The sequence below is a fragment of the Melopsittacus undulatus genome, chromosome 1 (genome assembly GCF_012275295.1).
Source record: "Melopsittacus undulatus isolate bMelUnd1 chromosome 1, bMelUnd1.mat.Z, whole genome shotgun sequence".
Classification (NCBI taxonomy): Eukaryota; Metazoa; Chordata; class Aves; order Psittaciformes; family Psittaculidae; genus Melopsittacus; species Melopsittacus undulatus.
Genome location: NC_047527.1, coordinates 63,784,116 through 63,801,940, shown reverse-complemented (window position 1 = coordinate 63,801,940; position 17,825 = coordinate 63,784,116). Strand labels below are relative to the sequence as shown.

Sequence of the window (17,825 nt, the reverse complement as noted above, 5' to 3'; positions counted from 1 at the left end):
TCTTTAATTCCCTCTTCTGGATAATTAATTTCCATTTTTGATATTTTTGATTTTGAATCCAAAAGTGGAATCCACTTTATTCTGTCACATCATTTAAAATACTTATATCTGCAAATACATATGTGTAATTATGTATCAATATGCAAAATACTCTTCACTTTTATATATGTAAAAATAAACCAGAAGACCAGAATTTTTGCACTGAATTATAGATTGAATGGCATCATATTCTTTTTTCATTATAGGCATAGTTACTTTTCATTTAACTTGTATCTGGAGAACACTTAGTTTATTGATATCTAAAAGCCATTGTTCACTGTCCCTGCTAGATGTTGGTGTTGTTCTCTTCCCACCTGTTAAAAGAGAAATGCTGTGTTTAGGTGGGGAGGCAGCTGGATGTCTATACCACGTGATGAGGCTCATCTTGCTCTTTCAAGTGTTTCAATGAACTTTATATTAGAAAGTAAACTAAGCTAAATGGCAGTTAGCTTTACCTCCAAATCTGCTGATTTTTTTTTTTTTCATAATGAGGTTAAGAAATGCCCTAGGAGAAAACTCAGCAAGCTGCTTGAAGACATTACATCTGTATGTCTCTTCAGTTCTTAAGTAATTCTAGTTCACTGCACTGTGTTAGCAAATCCCAAATAGCAGCTTCTGCTCACCTAGTAGTACCTACTGAAACAGCTCTTCAAGTCTGGGATGTTACTGAGAGACATCCAGAAGTTCCTACACATGCTGACTACTCTGAGAATGGGAAGTAAGCTGCACAATGCACACAGTGACACCTGACAGTGGCTTTCAGCCAAGCAGACTATAGAAAATAGCCCACACTGACTAGCTACCCCAGCATGCTGTTTTCCTCAAGACACAGTTAGTGCCCGCTTTCACATACCTAGTGATATTCAGCTGACTGAAAATGAACAACTGGGACTTGGTCATTATTAAGGCCTCCTAAAGCACACAATACCTGAAATACTATTTAATATAACCATTAAAGAACTTAATGATTTTTTGAGTGGAGGCAAACTGCAAAGTAAGCAACTGAAGGAGCTTAAAAGGCACTTTAACACTTATGTATTCCAAAGATGTATTCCAAAGAAACCGACTATAGACAATCACAGTAAAATATTACCCATACAAAATAACTAAATGCAAACATACATAAATACATAATTAACATAGCTAGGTAAGCCAGCAAATTGTAAACCTTGAATGTATTTAATCTACTTGATCACACTAAATAAAATTGTCTCCTATAGAGTATGCAAAAGTAAATTATGAATCATATAGAAACGTACCTCCCACTGCTTACATATACACGTATATACAATTTACAGTATATTGTACACTACAGTTTGCAATACTTACATCCATTTTCTGTGTTTATTAGCACATAACAAAAATCTGCTTATTTCAAATAGTACTGAAGTGCGTATAAAAATCTTACAGATCTGTCTTTTTACCTTGAAATCTTGTGTACAGTCTCAGCAAAAGACACAGGCATGCACCAATCATTAACCCTGAAAGCAGTTAACCAGATTGTTTGCCACATCCTATCTTCTAGACAGTATTAATTAAAAGTATCCATACATTTTTCAATTCATTTCAGGTGCTACTTACACTGGGAATGACCTGGAGGTCGTGTGTTACTAACACTACTCTCAAAGGAAGAGTGGAAGTTGTGTATAGTTTCTTGTAGGATCTGTCTCTCTCGTCCCTGTAAAAGCACAATAGATTAGAATAAGGTATTATTAAATTTCTGGTTTAAAAAAATTTATTAAGAGTTCACACACAAAAAAAAAGTATCAAGAGTCTATACCCAGACAGTCACAGTGTATTACCAGGAATAATATCAAATCCTTACCTTGCAGTAATCTTTTCCTGAAACTATCAGACAGTAATGCAAGGATTTTCATTATTTTCTTCATCTCTTTATAGAATAGCACATCAAACGCATCATCCACCTTCCCTAATTTTTAGCCTCATCACTTGCTGCTATTGATCTTAACTTTTGGGAAATTATGTTTTGTTTACCTGAGCTTCCAGTATCAGAGAATGGAGCTCAAAACTGAAAAAGCAGCTGAGAAGTGTCAGCAGGCCTAACTTTAGTTAGGTGCTCCAGTCCATAATCCCTCTGACAAGAACATTTCTCACTTTATGCCATGCTTAGCAAATCTGTTTATGTCAATATAAAATTGAAAAGCAATAAAAGTGTAAGGAATGACAGAAGTGTTATTTACCTAGTTACAGAGAAATCAAGAACTGCGAGGCAAAACAAAGGATACCTTTCTTTTTACATTATATTTTTGAGCTGGACCACAGTGGCCAGCTGATTCTTTTTAGCATCAAAAAACTGAAAAATCAATATTCAGTAACTGTAGTGTTTCCAATGTTTGTGTTACTAGTTGCTTTTGGTACAAATTCCAGTAACTAGAAAGACTTGATAAAAGAGAGTACAGGGAGTACTACAAAGGAAGGTATTTTTCACTAATCAAATACACTGAATATTTTGTTTGGAAAATATTAAATTGTATTTTCTAACTAACATCAGAAACCGAATCTTTAAATGTGTATCGAATTAACAACATAACCAAGCCTTGAATTAAGTTACTAAGTTCACTACTTGAAAATCTACCTTTCCTGCATTCAGTTCAGAAATAGCTGCCAAAATTTGCTGCCTTGATCCGTCGGTTTTAATACCCAGCTCTTTCAGATCACCGTCAGTAAGTGTAAGAAAGGCTTCCATATCCACCTGCATGGAAAAAAGAGAAAAAAAAAGACACAGCAAAGTTACCTAGGCAAAGATTAACTATTACAGGTTAAGTGTTTGGTTCTTTTTCTATTGCATAGACTTACTCTAAATATTGTGCACACCACAATTTTTACTGAATTACCAACACCAAATGGTACCTACTTTACCATTCACTGTCAGCTTTTGAACTGGCTGTTAATAATTCAATTACTTATGACAGTATATTTAAAATATTATTTTCCATTTCTTTTCAGATAACCTCTATCAATAAAAAATACACACTCTCCACAAGAATTCCTCTGCTTAAGGCAGCACCTAGTTGAACAATCCTAAGTTTTCTCTCATTTATTTTCTTCCCTCTCCCCTCCACCAAGTATTTTTTGAATTTCAGAATATTGTATGCACTATTTCAGTGTTTCCTAAGGAAAACCTAGAGTTTGTTCATCTATCAGGTTTTATTGTATCAACGCATCCATGAGGCTGTAGTAAGAATAAACATCCAAAACTTTTTGTATTGATATAAACTTCACATACAGAGCATATTAATTTCTACAAAATGCTCCCTCCCTTCCCTATTATGCAGGGGAACAACAATAAACTTGGTGTATTGTGATGCAGCTCAATAATCTGTGTTCATGGCGCTGAATCCTGAACTCTGAAGCAATGACAATTTATTGTATGTCCATTCACTACTCTCTTCCTTTGGCCATACAATTATTGCTCACAACTGATACCGTCTTAAACATTGTAATTAATTAATTTTACTTATTTTTAGCCATATTTCCTTTCATGGCATCCTTCAGGCAAATCACTGCTGCATGCCTCATCTACAATGATGTTTAGGTCCCCCAGTTCTCCTGTTGCTTATTCATAGCAGACACAAAAGGAAAAGAAGCCATTTCAGTGACTCACAGCCTGCTGCTCTCCATCTACAAATGATGTTTCAGTTGTGATTCTAAGGATGATAAACTGTATCCTATAACTGTTTCACCATATACAGAAACAGAAGAGTGTAAAAACAGAGGTGGGGGGGAAGTATCAGGCAATATAGTCTATCTATATCAAAACTGTAGGTTGCTATTTGAAGTATCCTGGAGAATGCCACAAATACTTGTTCCATGTTTTGAGGCCCATTCTGAACCAGAAATGGCTGCAAAACCTTAAATTTGAAATCTGGATCACAGTTCTGATGTAATGTGTGTTACACACTAGTTTTTCTAAAACTAAAAAATAAATCTTTCAAAAAAAGACATACCTCTTGTTCCTCAAAAATAGGCTGATATTTCTCAAGTGACAATTTTTTAAGGATTCCAGTCAGCTCATCTATAATAACAGAAAATAAAACAAAACCCCCTCCATGAATCAGGAAACATTTTAGTGATCTCTGCATACACAGTAACAAAAAACCCAATCACATTTAGTCTGCAACAGAAATTAAAATACTGGTTTAAGGTGTTCTTACCTACTTTCACATAAGTCTTAACTTGCTAGGATAAAACATTTATGTTGTATTGGCCTTTCTTCCTCATTAGAAGTATCTTAAAAAAACCAAACCACTAAGAACAACTCAGACCATGCAGGTTAGACAGCAAAACTCCTCAAGCAGGCCATGAACCGAATGGCACGTTTCCATGTTATGATCCAGGAAGCACAGTGTAGAGCAAGCAACTACTCAGCTGCTCATTCAAACCACTAAAATAACAAGGGTATATCTGACCCTCTTCTCTTTAAGTGCCTGACATTCAGGCATCTTGAACACATATAGCTGAAATCCAGCTAAGATGAAACCTGGACACAATTTAAGTTTCACTTATTTCACTTCTCTGTCTTTTGACTTTATCTTTTCTTTCATCATCAGCAGAAATTTGAAGAGAATCTCACTCTTTAAGCTTGTCAAAAGACACTCAGTATCTTAAGATGGACACACTCTTCTATGCAACACTCTGGAAGTCCCCTTCTCTACATAGAAGGTTCCACAGAAAACTGAAGTGCAAAATTCTAGGCAAGTCTAATTTTCTGCCAGGGTTTTGATTTTTTTACCTCAAGGCCAACTAATCTGACATGCTTAACACAATTTGTAAACACTGACATAGTTTCAAGCTAAAAGTCTAGGTACCCTAACTGAGGTTAATCTAATGGGAAAAGGTAACCAGCTTTAAAAACAGCATGAGAACTTCTCCAGGCAGTTTGATGAAAAATATCATCTTACAGAAAGAAAGTAAAAACTTCATTAGAAGACCTCAGATATATTATTAATTTTTTTTTTCTTTTAGGTTGTTTGTTAGACTTCTTTCATCACACTAGTGTGCTTCAATTACAGGTTGTGATATGGGAAGAAAAATTCAGGGTCTGAGCCCAGAGTCTTGCTGTCATGAACAACTATAATATTTACCACTTCACACAGAGAGACAATGTGTTCAGCTGTCAGCATTCCGTGTTTAAGTCTCTCCGTCTTCCAGTGTTTGTATGACACAGTAAGTTTGAACAAAACCAGAAACCTCTCCATTTTACAACTTTTGCATAGCGTATTGTTTCTCCTTGGCTTTTTCACCATTTCTTTCACCATGTCTTTCTTTTGCACTACTCATACCTTGCATTCCTACCCACATCCCTGGAAAAAGCAAAGGTTCTCAGAGCTCTTACTTCTTCTTCCGTATTACTCCTATTTAGCACCTCCTTTTGTACTACTCCATAGAAGTAGGGTAAGATTACCTTTCTCCAAGCTTTCAGAGCCTCCTTTTATTCTCACATGGTTTCGTCGGTCATGATTCTCTACATCACTGGTTCTCAGAAGAGGGACAAGCTGTTGATGATCCACCAAGTGGTTGCCTAAAAAGAAATCATGCACACCTCTGAACCCAGCTGCCCACTGTTCCTTCACAGTAATACTCAATGCAATTTTCTAATTTATTTGAAGGAAAAGGAAAAATAATTGATATTCTGTTTCCAATACAGTAATAAGAAATTTTAAAATAAAATGTTTTTACTTTAGACCTGAAAGTTTGACTTAAATGACAGTAATTTTATTGGAAAAGTAATGACATCATTACCCTTTATTATGACCTGAAGTTAAAAGTAAGGTCAAAATAAGGCTATCTTTTGGAATTAAAAAAAAAATACATGCAATACAGCTCTTAAAAAGAATTTGCATGTAGCTAAGACATGCTACGAATTAAAATTTTATGTCTGTAGTGATGTGCTTCACCACATATATTAAAAAAAACAAAGCAACAACAAAAAAAAACAACCCAAAAAGACCCTCACACCAAACAAAAAACACAGAAATATTTTGAATATGGATAAAGTGCATTTTCTACCCTCAGCAAAGGGTGTAAAACAGGATTTAATCCAGGAAGGAGGGGAGACTGGAGGCCACATAAGAGTGGCCTACCTACATGCTCTATGCTAGCTTTAGAGTGGCAACAGTCTTCATCTAAATGGGGCAAAACAGCCAGTTACTGCAGGAATGCCAATCCTGCAGTAAGAAACACCAAGTATTTTTTTCTGGAAAGAAAAAAGTTCTCATTCACATGTAGATACACACTAACCCAGTACAGTTACAGCTTTAAATGCTTTGTGATCTTGATGAATAAATCTCCTATCATTCCAGTGACTGACTCACCATCATCTGTAATAGTACCACTGCTGGAACCATTGCTCTTGGCCTGCCTGTGAGAAGAGAGAGAGGACTCTGCGTTGTGAACCTTAGGAGATGGAGAGGGTGACGGGGAAGGTGTGAGAGTTGGTGATGTGCTTTTAGACGTAGATGAAGTCCCAGATGGAGGTCTTTTGTTCATTTCCAGTTTTTGCTGTAGTTAATGATACATTCATTTCAATTAAAAAAATAGATTAAATTATATGTTATATATGATGCTTCAATATTACTTAAATTTTCTATAATATCTACAGAGCATGTAGTTACAATCAGAAGCTTCTGTTTGATATATACTGAAATAATTTGAGCAATACTGATTTATCCCAGGTGAGTCTGTCCCTTTAAATTCATCAAGAAAAGTACGTTTATTAAGGCTGTAATTCTGGAATGAGAAAATGATTTCTTATAAAGCAATACTATATACAAGCACAATTACTCTTTTTATAAAAGCTGAAATTACTTTAACTCTGAAAACAGGTCTTTTTCATTCAGAGATTTAATTAAATAAATAAAGTCTCAATTAAGGCTTTTCAGTGTACATAAGATGCTCATTTAAAGTAGTACTTCATGCTGGATTAACCAGCAATATGTAGCAAGCATAAACTACTCTATGCATTTAAATCCCTTGCTGCACTGGAATGATGCAGTCAAACCTTAAACTTGACATGAGTCAAATGATTCAAGTTTATTAAATATTCTGCAAACATTTAATATATTTGGAGACACAGAAAATACACTAATTAAAGTGAGGAAAAAGAATATATATGTATGTGTGTATATTGTATATGTGTATATATATGTATGTTTCTATATCAGTCTTTTCCAAAACAAGTTAATGTCCCGCATCTTCTAAATTCCTCAATCTATGTATCACTTCATAAATTTCAATGTTGGCATTATGTGATCTAAAAAGAAGTCTTAGGTGATTTTCTCCTCAATTGCTAAGAGTTTAACTTAACACACCTTCGGTCAGTCAGGCTGCTACAAGGAAAACATTGACAAAGTTGAGCTGGGTAACAAGATAAGAAGGGAAAAAAAGGGAAAATACCTCTATACAATTTTGCTTCTGTGCGACAGCATAAAAGGGACTTTTCTACATAAGAGATGCATATTAGATTATAAAACTTATTTGAGTAGTAACATGTTTCTATTACTCTATCCTATGCCAGAATGTACTACCTCCTTAGCCCTTCATTATATCGACTAAAAGCAATGTAGCATGATACAAATTTGAGAAGTCTCTGAAGAGCAGTGTGAACTCATTTCAATTTTTTTTGCCCTAAATATCCCTGTATTCTCTTATTAAACATTCGTGATTCAGAATGGTCTTCCCTCTCAAATGCACTGTCTGCACTTATTTAAACTACATCACCCTGTGAACTGTTACACAGTTTTCCTTTAAGGCTTGTACAATCCCACCCCTCACAGGTAACTTCTACAAAATTGATCAGTATAAATATTGACACATTTTTAGATCAGCTATTTCCAAGTTCAGTTGCATGATCCTAGTGGGAGGGCACAAGCACTTCTACAATGGATATTAAATTTTCAGCATTTATAATGTTGATTACAAAGTAGTCTATTTAAGCTTTTGCAACTAGAGTAGATCCACGCACAATTCTGTACTCCCAACAGTCACTGAATCCCAAATATCACCTCAGATGTGATACACTGATTACATGTTTTATTATTATTGGATAAACAGAAATTACCTAGGTATCTAAGCAAAGAACACTGAAAGAGCTGTTGCTTTTCCAACATACTGGCATAATTTTTATTCAACAATCTTTTCAGAAGTACGATGAACCCCCTTCCTAGAAGATGATCTGCAGGGCACTGCATCTCATTATTATTCTTTATCCCCTAATGTCTTCCACTGTGGGAATAACAGTGAAACTTCCTAGTGGTGGTAACAGGCCCCAAGAGCTGCACAGGTATTATCTCTTAATATGCTAGCTGATGTAACTGGAGAAAAATAAGATTTGGGGAGGCACACAAGCAGCTCTTCTGAAATTATTTCCAAGATAAAAATAAGCTGAGAGTAACTGCTGAGAACTTAATTAGAAATACATTGGTCAGACCACCTCTGAAAAAAAAAAAACCCAAAAAAACCCCATTTTGTAACTGTTCAGTAGAGGAGACTTTAATGAGGGAAAAGTGGTTTTGTCTACATTTAAGAAAGAGACATATCATTTATAGCCCCAGGAGCAGCTATGTGGTATAGAAAGGGAGGAAAGATGATCATGTGCCAAAGCATCAGTATGAGTCCATAGCTTTTGGGCAGAGTAATAAATTTTAGCTCCCAATCTCACCTTTGAAAAGCAACCATTAGTCCCTTCAGAATCAGGACTGATAGATTAGAGACAAAATGACTACTCATGGAAACTGATTTGGCATTGGTAATTGCTCACTTTTTCTGATTTTTGTCCTCCAGAAATTTCCATTAGATCACTGAACAACTTCATAACTTAATTTATCATTGATATTTACTGATTAAATACACATACTGCTTACTGGTGTCATTATAAGACATCACAGAAAGAGACAGCGAATGTAATAATTTTATACTTTGGCCATTTTTTATTTCTTTGGGCAAAACTTCAAGAAGAATCTCATTAAAGGATGCCAAGAAAACAAAACAAAGCAAAACAAGCTGTTTGGAGATTACACAATCAAAAAGCTCAGAAATTTTGCTCTTGGTCATGTATTTTAACACTGTCAGAATACCAGACATTTGAAGTAAACCCATAAATTATGTTCCTTCTTTCTCTTGATCTCTGAAATGCAATGCTTCCCTGGATGAATAAACCCATACATTTCACAATAGTGTATCACATCTTCCCTGATGATGTTGCTTTCTAACTTGTGTCTCTGCAGATTTTAAAGATTTAAAATCTTAATCTTTAAAAAGTTTTGTACAAAACAGTTGTTAACTTCAAAGAACATGCACTAAAATGGGGAGGTCATGAGGGCAATGCTATCCCAGGAAATTCATAGGCAAGTTAGCACAGATAATACAGTTTGTACTCAGAAGCAAAACCTGACTGTGATGACAACCTAATGTCCATGCTGTTTAAAAATAACACATTCTGGAGCAGACTTGATACACACATACTGTTGTGGCTGACAGATTCTGGTACAAACTGAGTGTTGAGCACTCAGGTTGTGCCTTTGAAGGGAAACTGTCTATACCACTTCGAAGTAAAGCCCAGGAATCACAAATATAAAACACAGGACTCAGTCAGGATCATAACAGGAAATCAAAATAACAGCGAGGATCTATCTACCCAAAGTATTACGTTTGCTGTTTCGCTTTTTTTTTAACAGAGTGAAAAAAATAATGTATCAAAAGCATGTTTTATTATTAGATCTGATCTTTTGTAGACTTGCAGTTAAAAGGAAGGTTTGTGGAGCTGAAAAGTTGTGTAATAGGTGTTCATTCATTTTAGGCTGTGTGAGGTCTTCCAGTTACATTTATCAACCATCTGTGACTGAGACTTGACCTATTAAAATTAGCCAATTTGGAAGCACAAAAATTTATATTTTTCTATACCTTTACAACATGTCCATTGCCAACAACTTGAGCACACGGCAAATCGGGCAGAGTGGATGAAGGAGTTGTCTGGACTGGACTATTCTGCTGGTTGGGTTTCTGTTCAGGTAAGCCTGCTGCTTTTCTTCTTTGAGCTGCAATCTGAGACAAAACATTATCTGCACTGCCACCTAAATAATAAAAAAAAAAAATCAAATAAAAACAGAGTCAAGGAAACCACCATTTTGAAGTGTTTGTGAATTCTCAAGTCACTTCACTACTTACTTCCTTTTAAAAACTGATTGGATATAGTAAGAGAGAGAGAATTGTAAGGTTTAGACCTGTTCAGCAGCTTTCAGGAAAGAACAAAAAACAAGCAGGAGAAGAAAGAAGCCAGGTTTGTCTATGTACACAAAAAAAAGCTGACTTTCATACTCTTGGATACATATTTCATGAGCTGCTTCACCATATTGTCTTTAGAGCTGCCAGATACAATGCTTGCAGGCTTTATTTTAATTAAAAACCGATTTTTCTTTTAAACAAAAAGCAAGCAAGATGGGTTAAGACAGCTCTACAAAATGTATGTTGCAATGATCCATCATTCACCTCATCCATCCTGGGTGGACTCAATAACATCAAAATACTTTTTCTGAGACAGGGGCTAACCTACAAGACTTTTGCAAGGGATGTAAGGCTTTTCTTCCCTTAGGTAGGTGTACAAAGTCCAATACAACAAAAATTTACAGCAGTTTTGTTTACGTGGCAGTAGGAGCCCTCATCATCACAAACAGTATTTTTTTAGCTGAACCAGATACAAATGACTTTCTTATTAAAATAGGTACCTGATCTGTTATGCAGTTCTCCTCCATGCCTGTTAATTCCTGCAATGTTGTTGGATCCACCAGAAGAATGGGGAGAATGGTTGAAGTTGTTGGAATTTGAAGGAGATGCAGGTCTTCTTGCAAATGTTGGTAATTTGACTGGTCTAGTACCTTTGCTAACAGATGTCTGGAAAGCATAAAGAAAAATAGTTTTCATTTTTCTTAATTGAGCAAAATAAAGATCAACTGCTATTTTATTTATTGTAAGTTCTGAAACTTCCAGTGAAGAACAGAAATTATCAGAAGTAGTCTTATTTTACATATAAAAATATACTGAATATGCAGTTATAAAAATCAGAGAATCATAGAATGGTTTAGGTTCGAAGGGATCCTAAAGATCATTGTGTCCCAACCCTCCCATCCAACGTGGCCTTCAACACTTCACGAAAGGGGCAGCCACAGCTCATCTGGGCGACCTGTAGCCAGTGTCTCATTGCCCTCTCAGTAAAGATTTTTTTCCTAATATCTAATCTAAATATACCCTCTGAATATGTATATTCAACAACAGAAATGACATCATAGTAAAGGCATTCATTCTCCTTAACCTTTGGTCAATATAAAATGACTATAAATGAGAGAGACATCTGAGAGATACAATGTACACAATACTGAAGGGAGTGGGGGGAATAGTCATATGTGAAACTTCTTTCCTGCAGAATCCTGGTTTTGACTCTCCCATCTTACAAAACGGCTACCACCGACTTATAATCCATACCCTTGTTTCTTACTATGCTGCAACAAGCAACATGAACTTTCCTCGAGTTGCATTTTAATATCCCTGCACCATTTTATTGATTATTGTTAACTGAAGCACTAATGATCTACCTATAAACTAGCCAAATCCTCTGCCAAATCCACATTTTCCAATTCTTTTGATTTTAGACCACTGCCAACCATCTGACCTATGGTTCCTGCAACTCAGCTTTTTTGTGTTTCTTACCCTGTTGCTCAAATTACTTCTAACTCTGATTTACCAAGTTTCTCTCCTTCCCTCACTTTATAAATGGGTGCCAAGTATCCACATAAGTTATTATAATTCCCTTTTTTAGGATGATGAACACTTATCTTCCTGTGATCTAATACTTCCCCTTAGTCCACACCTAAATTACCTCAACTGGTATTTAGCTAATTTTCACTCAAAGAGGGAAGACAGAAAAAATCCTCCTAAAATGTTTTTATTGTCCCATTTTCTAGAACTGACACAAAATACAGTTCTGGACTAATAAAATAAACTTTTCTCTACACTTGACTATCAGGGTCTAAATTCAGGGGAGCAAGCACTTCTCCTTTTCCTCCCAGTAATCACGAAAGTAAATGTGGTCGAGTTTCTTTTGATTCCTGTCTCAAACAAGCCATTTTCTTTTGTGTTTTGTTTTGCATTTTCACTAGAAACACTGAAGAATCAGACAAGTCCCTTCTATAAAAAAATAGGGTTTATTCAAACTTGTTTCTTTTTACAGTACTTAAGTTTCATGGCAGTATGCCTTCAAGCCCACTTGATTACTAATTGCTACAAATTTATCTGTTACTAAGCTTTCAGAATGTTGTGTCTGTATATTTATGCCTCACTGATATTTCTTTTCTTCTGCCCAATGACTAAAAAAATTAGAAATTTTATTTTCTTCTGTCCCTAGTCTTCTCCCAAATAAGAGCAGTTTCCACCATACTCCAATGACTGTACCTACTTTGGCAATTAAAATATACAGGTGGAACCAGTTGCTACATTAAGAGTTTGTGTTAAGCCTTGACTTTATTCTAGTTAACAGCAAACAAGTCATTTCATACAACACTTTTGCTCACTTATTTTCCTTCCATAGAGATGTGTATTCTTCCTACACAGCAAAACTTAAAAGGACAACCTATTACTGAGACAGTAGGTTTAAAGTAATTTCTAATCAGAAACACAGTGTGGCTTACCACCATGTCAGCATGGCCTGGACATAACACAGTATTTTTGCACGTATTTTGTTTGCTTACTATGTCAGAGTTCCCACTGCTGTTAAAATCATGCTTGATCGCTCTCTGTGGCCAGGCAGTTCTCATCTGTTCAGCTTTGCCATCTTTGCCAAGTCGTGTTCGATCAGAATTCCAAAGCTCAAAACTCGAGGGTGGTAAGAAAGGTGGTATCACTGCTTTCAGTTTATCGCTGGGCAGCCTGGTAAAAGGAGCACTACTTCTCAACTGAGTGAGGGACACAAAGAAAGGAAAAACAAAAAGAGCCTCCTCTTAAGAAAGATTACTGTGAGCTTATGATATAGCTTCAAAACTGTAGGCATTTTTAAATAAAATAAAATGTAAACAAGACACAAAAGTAGTATTTGTGAAGATTAACAACACATAACCAATTCCAGTGGACATTCTAGCACCCGTCAGTATGCTCATTAAGTGGCAGAAACTGTCTCTTCCTTCATTGGGCTAAATCTTGGTTCAAATTGATTTTAACAGGAATGCTAAAAATTTATTTCCAAAGAAATAACAAGGTGGTCCTCTCTATTTCCAGACAGGACACCTGGAAAGAGTGAATAGCTGCCTGTTCCTGCTGCATGCATTCTCCAGAAAGAGAAATAAACAATACAACTGATTTGGCTCCCTGGAGTTCTGTCAGTCACATCAAAAGTTGCTCAATCTTCTTAAAAAAAGAACATAAAGGATAAACAGCCAAATTTAATGACATCTCCAGGGACTAAGCCATGGGGGAATTTAAAGCTACAGCATAACAAAGGAAGAAACAGAATAATACAAATAAACATCCCTAACTAAATATTTCATGGTTGCCTCTACTAATGATTTCTCACTTTTACACTGGTACCATGTTCCTCACAACATACTGCATGTCAGCAACTAATCAACTGTTCTACCTATTTTATTAATTCATTGCTACCATACAGAGGTATAGTTTAACTTTTTTTAAAAGTCAGTTTTTGTGAACAGCTTCTATACCATACTTCTTGTAGTACTTCCTAGTCTATGAACTACTGATGTATCACAGCCTGTCAGCTCCTGTCTAGTGACTATAAACAAATGATAGTTCTCTTTCTAATGGTGACTTGAATATGAGATGAAAAACAAAAAATTCAAATCATGGGAACTTCATGACCTGAATTGAGCTGAACACCCCAGGAACACTGTGACATACCATCGTTGTCAATAATTCATCATCCTTTTCTCCTTTTGCAGTGTTTACACCTGAAAAATACATAAATGATGTTTTACTGTTTATATGCTCTTGCTTTTGTTTTCAAGGATAACTTACTGTTTTCAAATGTTCAACAGCTTTCCCCTCAGGAAGCACACAGAAAAAAGATTTCCAGTGACAGTGTCATGTACCTAAATTACAGTTAAGCCTATAGTCTCATTTCCCATCACAATCTGGGAGGGGGGTTTGCATGGAGACCTCTACAATTTCCATAGATGCGCTTTACAATTTTGGCTTTTCCAATCTTTCTTTCTTCTGAGAATTATTTATTTAAATAAATTGGTTTTCAATACATAACTTAGTTTATCAAAGATACTAGCAGATTTTGAACAACATGTCTCTACTGTCCAATCTAATAGTACTTGCTACAGAACAGAGCCATGGTTATGTTAGCATCTACCTGCTTAAATGATGCTCAGCGTTTAGCACGATCAACAATAAAGAGTACAAACATCTTTCTTTCTATATATTACAGATATATTACATGCCTTTTCAGTTATATTAAGCTAAATAAAAACAAAAACAGTAGATTAGAAATAGTATAATCTTAGCTAGCCCATGACAGCTTGCTTCCCACAAGACAATTCTGGCTTTACCACTAGCTTTGTTATTTGTGATCCGAGCTGCAGCAGCATCAAGGTTTCCAGAGGTATCTGTGTCACTCTGCGAAACTGCTTTTATGGTGGAATTTAATGGGGGTTCAGGCTCATCAGGAAAAGGTGCAAACTGATTGGAAGGAAATCCATGGCGCAATGTCTGAGTCAACTTCAGCTTGCGGAATCGATTGGACATCCTGCTCCACCAGGACTAGATTGATAAGAAGACACAACAATTTAGTTCCAACTAAAAGAAAAAAAAGAGGAAAACAAATGCACAATTAAGTAATCCTTACAGCAGTGATAAATCTATCAAGACAGTTTTATTATCAACTACAAAAGCAATGTTAAAGTGGTTTGCAATTACCAAAAGAATCCTTCACCATACTTTCTAAGCGCAATATAATTTTTCCCCTTAATTTTTTATCTGGTAAATGCCTTACAGTGTTTTCCCACACTACCTAAGGTAAATAAAAATTTTAGGAGAATTTGAACAGGAAGTCTTTACAGCTACATAGCAAATATTTACTCCTCCCATTATCTTCCAGTTTCACCATATATTCTTACACACTCTCTGGCATCAAGGAACTGGCATGTGTATTTTCTGCTTTTCAGAGGTGTGCATAGAAGCTTATTTGATCTGCAAGAAGCTTCTCCTTAAGATTTTCAAAATCAGTGGCAAAATGAAAGAGTTCTGATAAATTACAGATCCACAGTCCATACAGTGCTGCTATACAGACAACTTAAACTCTGCCAGACTGGAAAGGCTGTAAATTGAAAAGGAGCAAGGCAAGTAAGTATCAGCTGTGATGGGCACTACTGCACTTACAACCTGCAAACATACAAGTATCACATACATGAAAGCTGTTACACAAAAGGGTCATCTTCGCTCAAAAGAAAATTTATCAAAGTATTCACAAAGTTATGCATTTTTATAATCAGATAGCGCAAGATGCTTAGCATGACATTTCTCCAGAATATATGAGATCTATAGGCTATAGTAAGAAGACCTATGCAATCTGCATTAGAGTATGCATTTTGTAAATCAATCAGATTATAAATATCTTCTTTATGAAGCTGCTTCTTCCCTTTACAGAACACTGTAAAAAAATAACGACATTATGTAAAAGTGCTGATACTTCATTGAGGCAGCTTTTTTTTATATCCCATCCAGATAATACACACTTCTTTGTTCTTGGCCATTCCTTCTCAACATACATATTCCCCTTTCTCCTGGGCATTTAACATTTTTCAATTGCTTTCTGATATGTCTTCCGGACTATCATACAGCAGATATAGTATAAACTGTAAACTTATTCCCTGTAAATCAATCCTTCCAGCAGATGATCATTGAAAAGATTTAACTCTCCACAGAGCATTAATAATGGACAGACTTCTCAAACTTTTGTACCTCTTTGGAGCCATAACTAAAATATTTACATTACTTTCAACAACAAACAACTGATGGAAAAAGGTAAAAGAGACAAATAGTTCCAAGAAAGCAAGAAACCCCACACCATTCAGCATTTATTCACCTTCCAAAAGGAACTGAAAGGGGAAAAAAAATCCATCTAGTTTTAATACAGAGTGCAATGACCTTACAAAAGAGACACCTTGCAAAACATGGATTTTGTTCCCTGAAGTTAGCTTGCTTCTGTAACAAAGATCACTTATAAGTTCCTGTCGTCTTTGCTACTCTTCTTCACAGTGCTTCTGCTTCATTAACATACACTCACACCACAGACTAACCCAAAATGGAGTAAGCACAGGAGACAAATTAACAAGAATTTGATCTCAAACTGGGAGGACGGACTTTGTGGAAAACATCTATCTGGACAGTTTTGTAAGCAACTTAGATACTCTAATTTTAAGCACTAACAAAATGGCATCATTCACTCCGGGGGTCAAGCTGACATATAAGAAGAAGAAATCAAGTGTACAAATACAGAAAAAGAAATAAGCAGCAAAGAACCTGTACTGAAGAGAAAAAGAGCTGTAACATACCACAAGCTAAATACAGCATCTCACTGCTACAAAAAAGGTAAATTTTATGGAAAACAAAATTCACAACTATGCAAGTTGTTTATGTACACTACTATGTTATACTGAGATCCTAGTTGGAAGCCCATGACCCATTTTGGCTCCCTCACCTTGATAGATAAGACAAATTAGAAATAGTAGAAAAGTTAGGGAAAATAATTCGCAAATAAAGAAATTCGAATTATTTTTGTTTAGTCTGGAAAAAAAAGGAAAAAAAGAGCTATTGAAGAGACTATGATAATTCTCTAAGTATGCAGTTCTTACAAAATTGAGGTGGCCACTGAGAAAGAATCAATCAGCTTAATATGCAGCAAGAGTCATACAGATTAGATCAGGTGAAAAAAAAAAAACCTGACCACAGGAAACAACAAGCAGTGGAACTGGGTGCTGACGGAGATCATGACACCAAGGGATCTTCTTCACCACAGATAAGGAAGAGAGAACAAACTTCCCTCAAGGATATTCTTAGCATGTTGATTCTGTTCCCCCGTGTAAAAGCAGGTGAGTCTCCCAAGTTCCCTTTCATTTTTACATTTCCACAATCCTGCAGACCACATATTCCATCATTTGTACTGATACAGACACAAAATTTATGTACTGGCTGAGTCACCCTAACCATCTCTGGGCAGGGACACCTTGCCCTAGATGACATCCCCCAAGACTGTCCAATCTGGCCTTGAACACTGCCAGGGATGGAGCATCTACCACTTCTTTGGGCAACCTGTCCCCAGGAAATTCAGAACACACACACGCATACACACAAAAGTTACATATTAGATTCAAAGTACTTCTTTGAAATTACTTTCTCTGCTTCATACATGACAGGAAACAATGCATTGGTTATTTATTAAGAGTGAATATATTACCTTTAGACCTCCTTTGTCATCTGGCAATATTGGAACATTTAAGGACTGCCTACTTCTGGAACAAGGCAAAGATGATCTGTTGTTCAATTTATTCCTGTCTTTGTCTGCTTGCATGCATGCTGATGCCAGTAACCGTACAAGCTCTGTGTCTAAAAGAAAACAAATTAAAATAACATTCAGTCTGGTTTGCTTTCCCAAATTATAACTGACACACTGACACTTCTCTTATAAATCCCCATATAATTTGCAATTGATCTATCTCTCAAATACAAAGCAGCTGAATCCCCAAAGCCTTCTTTCTCAAGCT

The 17,825-nt window shown here is 35.9% G+C and overlaps 1 protein-coding gene across 1 annotated transcript in view; it reads right to left on the bottom strand.

Annotated features, from left to right (window-relative positions):
- ANKS6 (ankyrin repeat and sterile alpha motif domain containing 6) overlaps positions 1–17,825 on the bottom strand; it is a 33,955-nt gene that overhangs the window by 1,090 nt on the left and 15,040 nt on the right. Inside the window, exons 6-16 of the mRNA XM_031052976.2 lie at positions 17,519–17,667; positions 14,613–14,823; positions 13,957–14,006; positions 12,798–13,001; positions 10,782–10,947; positions 9,961–10,130; positions 6,375–6,561; positions 5,465–5,581; positions 4,008–4,075; positions 2,636–2,752; positions 1,621–1,717 (exon numbers count right to left, since the gene is read on the bottom strand). Coding sequence (XP_030908836.1) covers positions 1,621–1,717; positions 2,636–2,752; positions 4,008–4,075; positions 5,465–5,581; positions 6,375–6,561; positions 9,961–10,130; positions 10,782–10,947; positions 12,798–13,001; positions 13,957–14,006; positions 14,613–14,823; positions 17,519–17,667 — 1,536 coding nt within the window. The remainder of the gene's footprint in view (positions 1–1,620; positions 1,718–2,635; positions 2,753–4,007; positions 4,076–5,464; positions 5,582–6,374; positions 6,562–9,960; positions 10,131–10,781; positions 10,948–12,797; positions 13,002–13,956; positions 14,007–14,612; positions 14,824–17,518; positions 17,668–17,825) is intronic.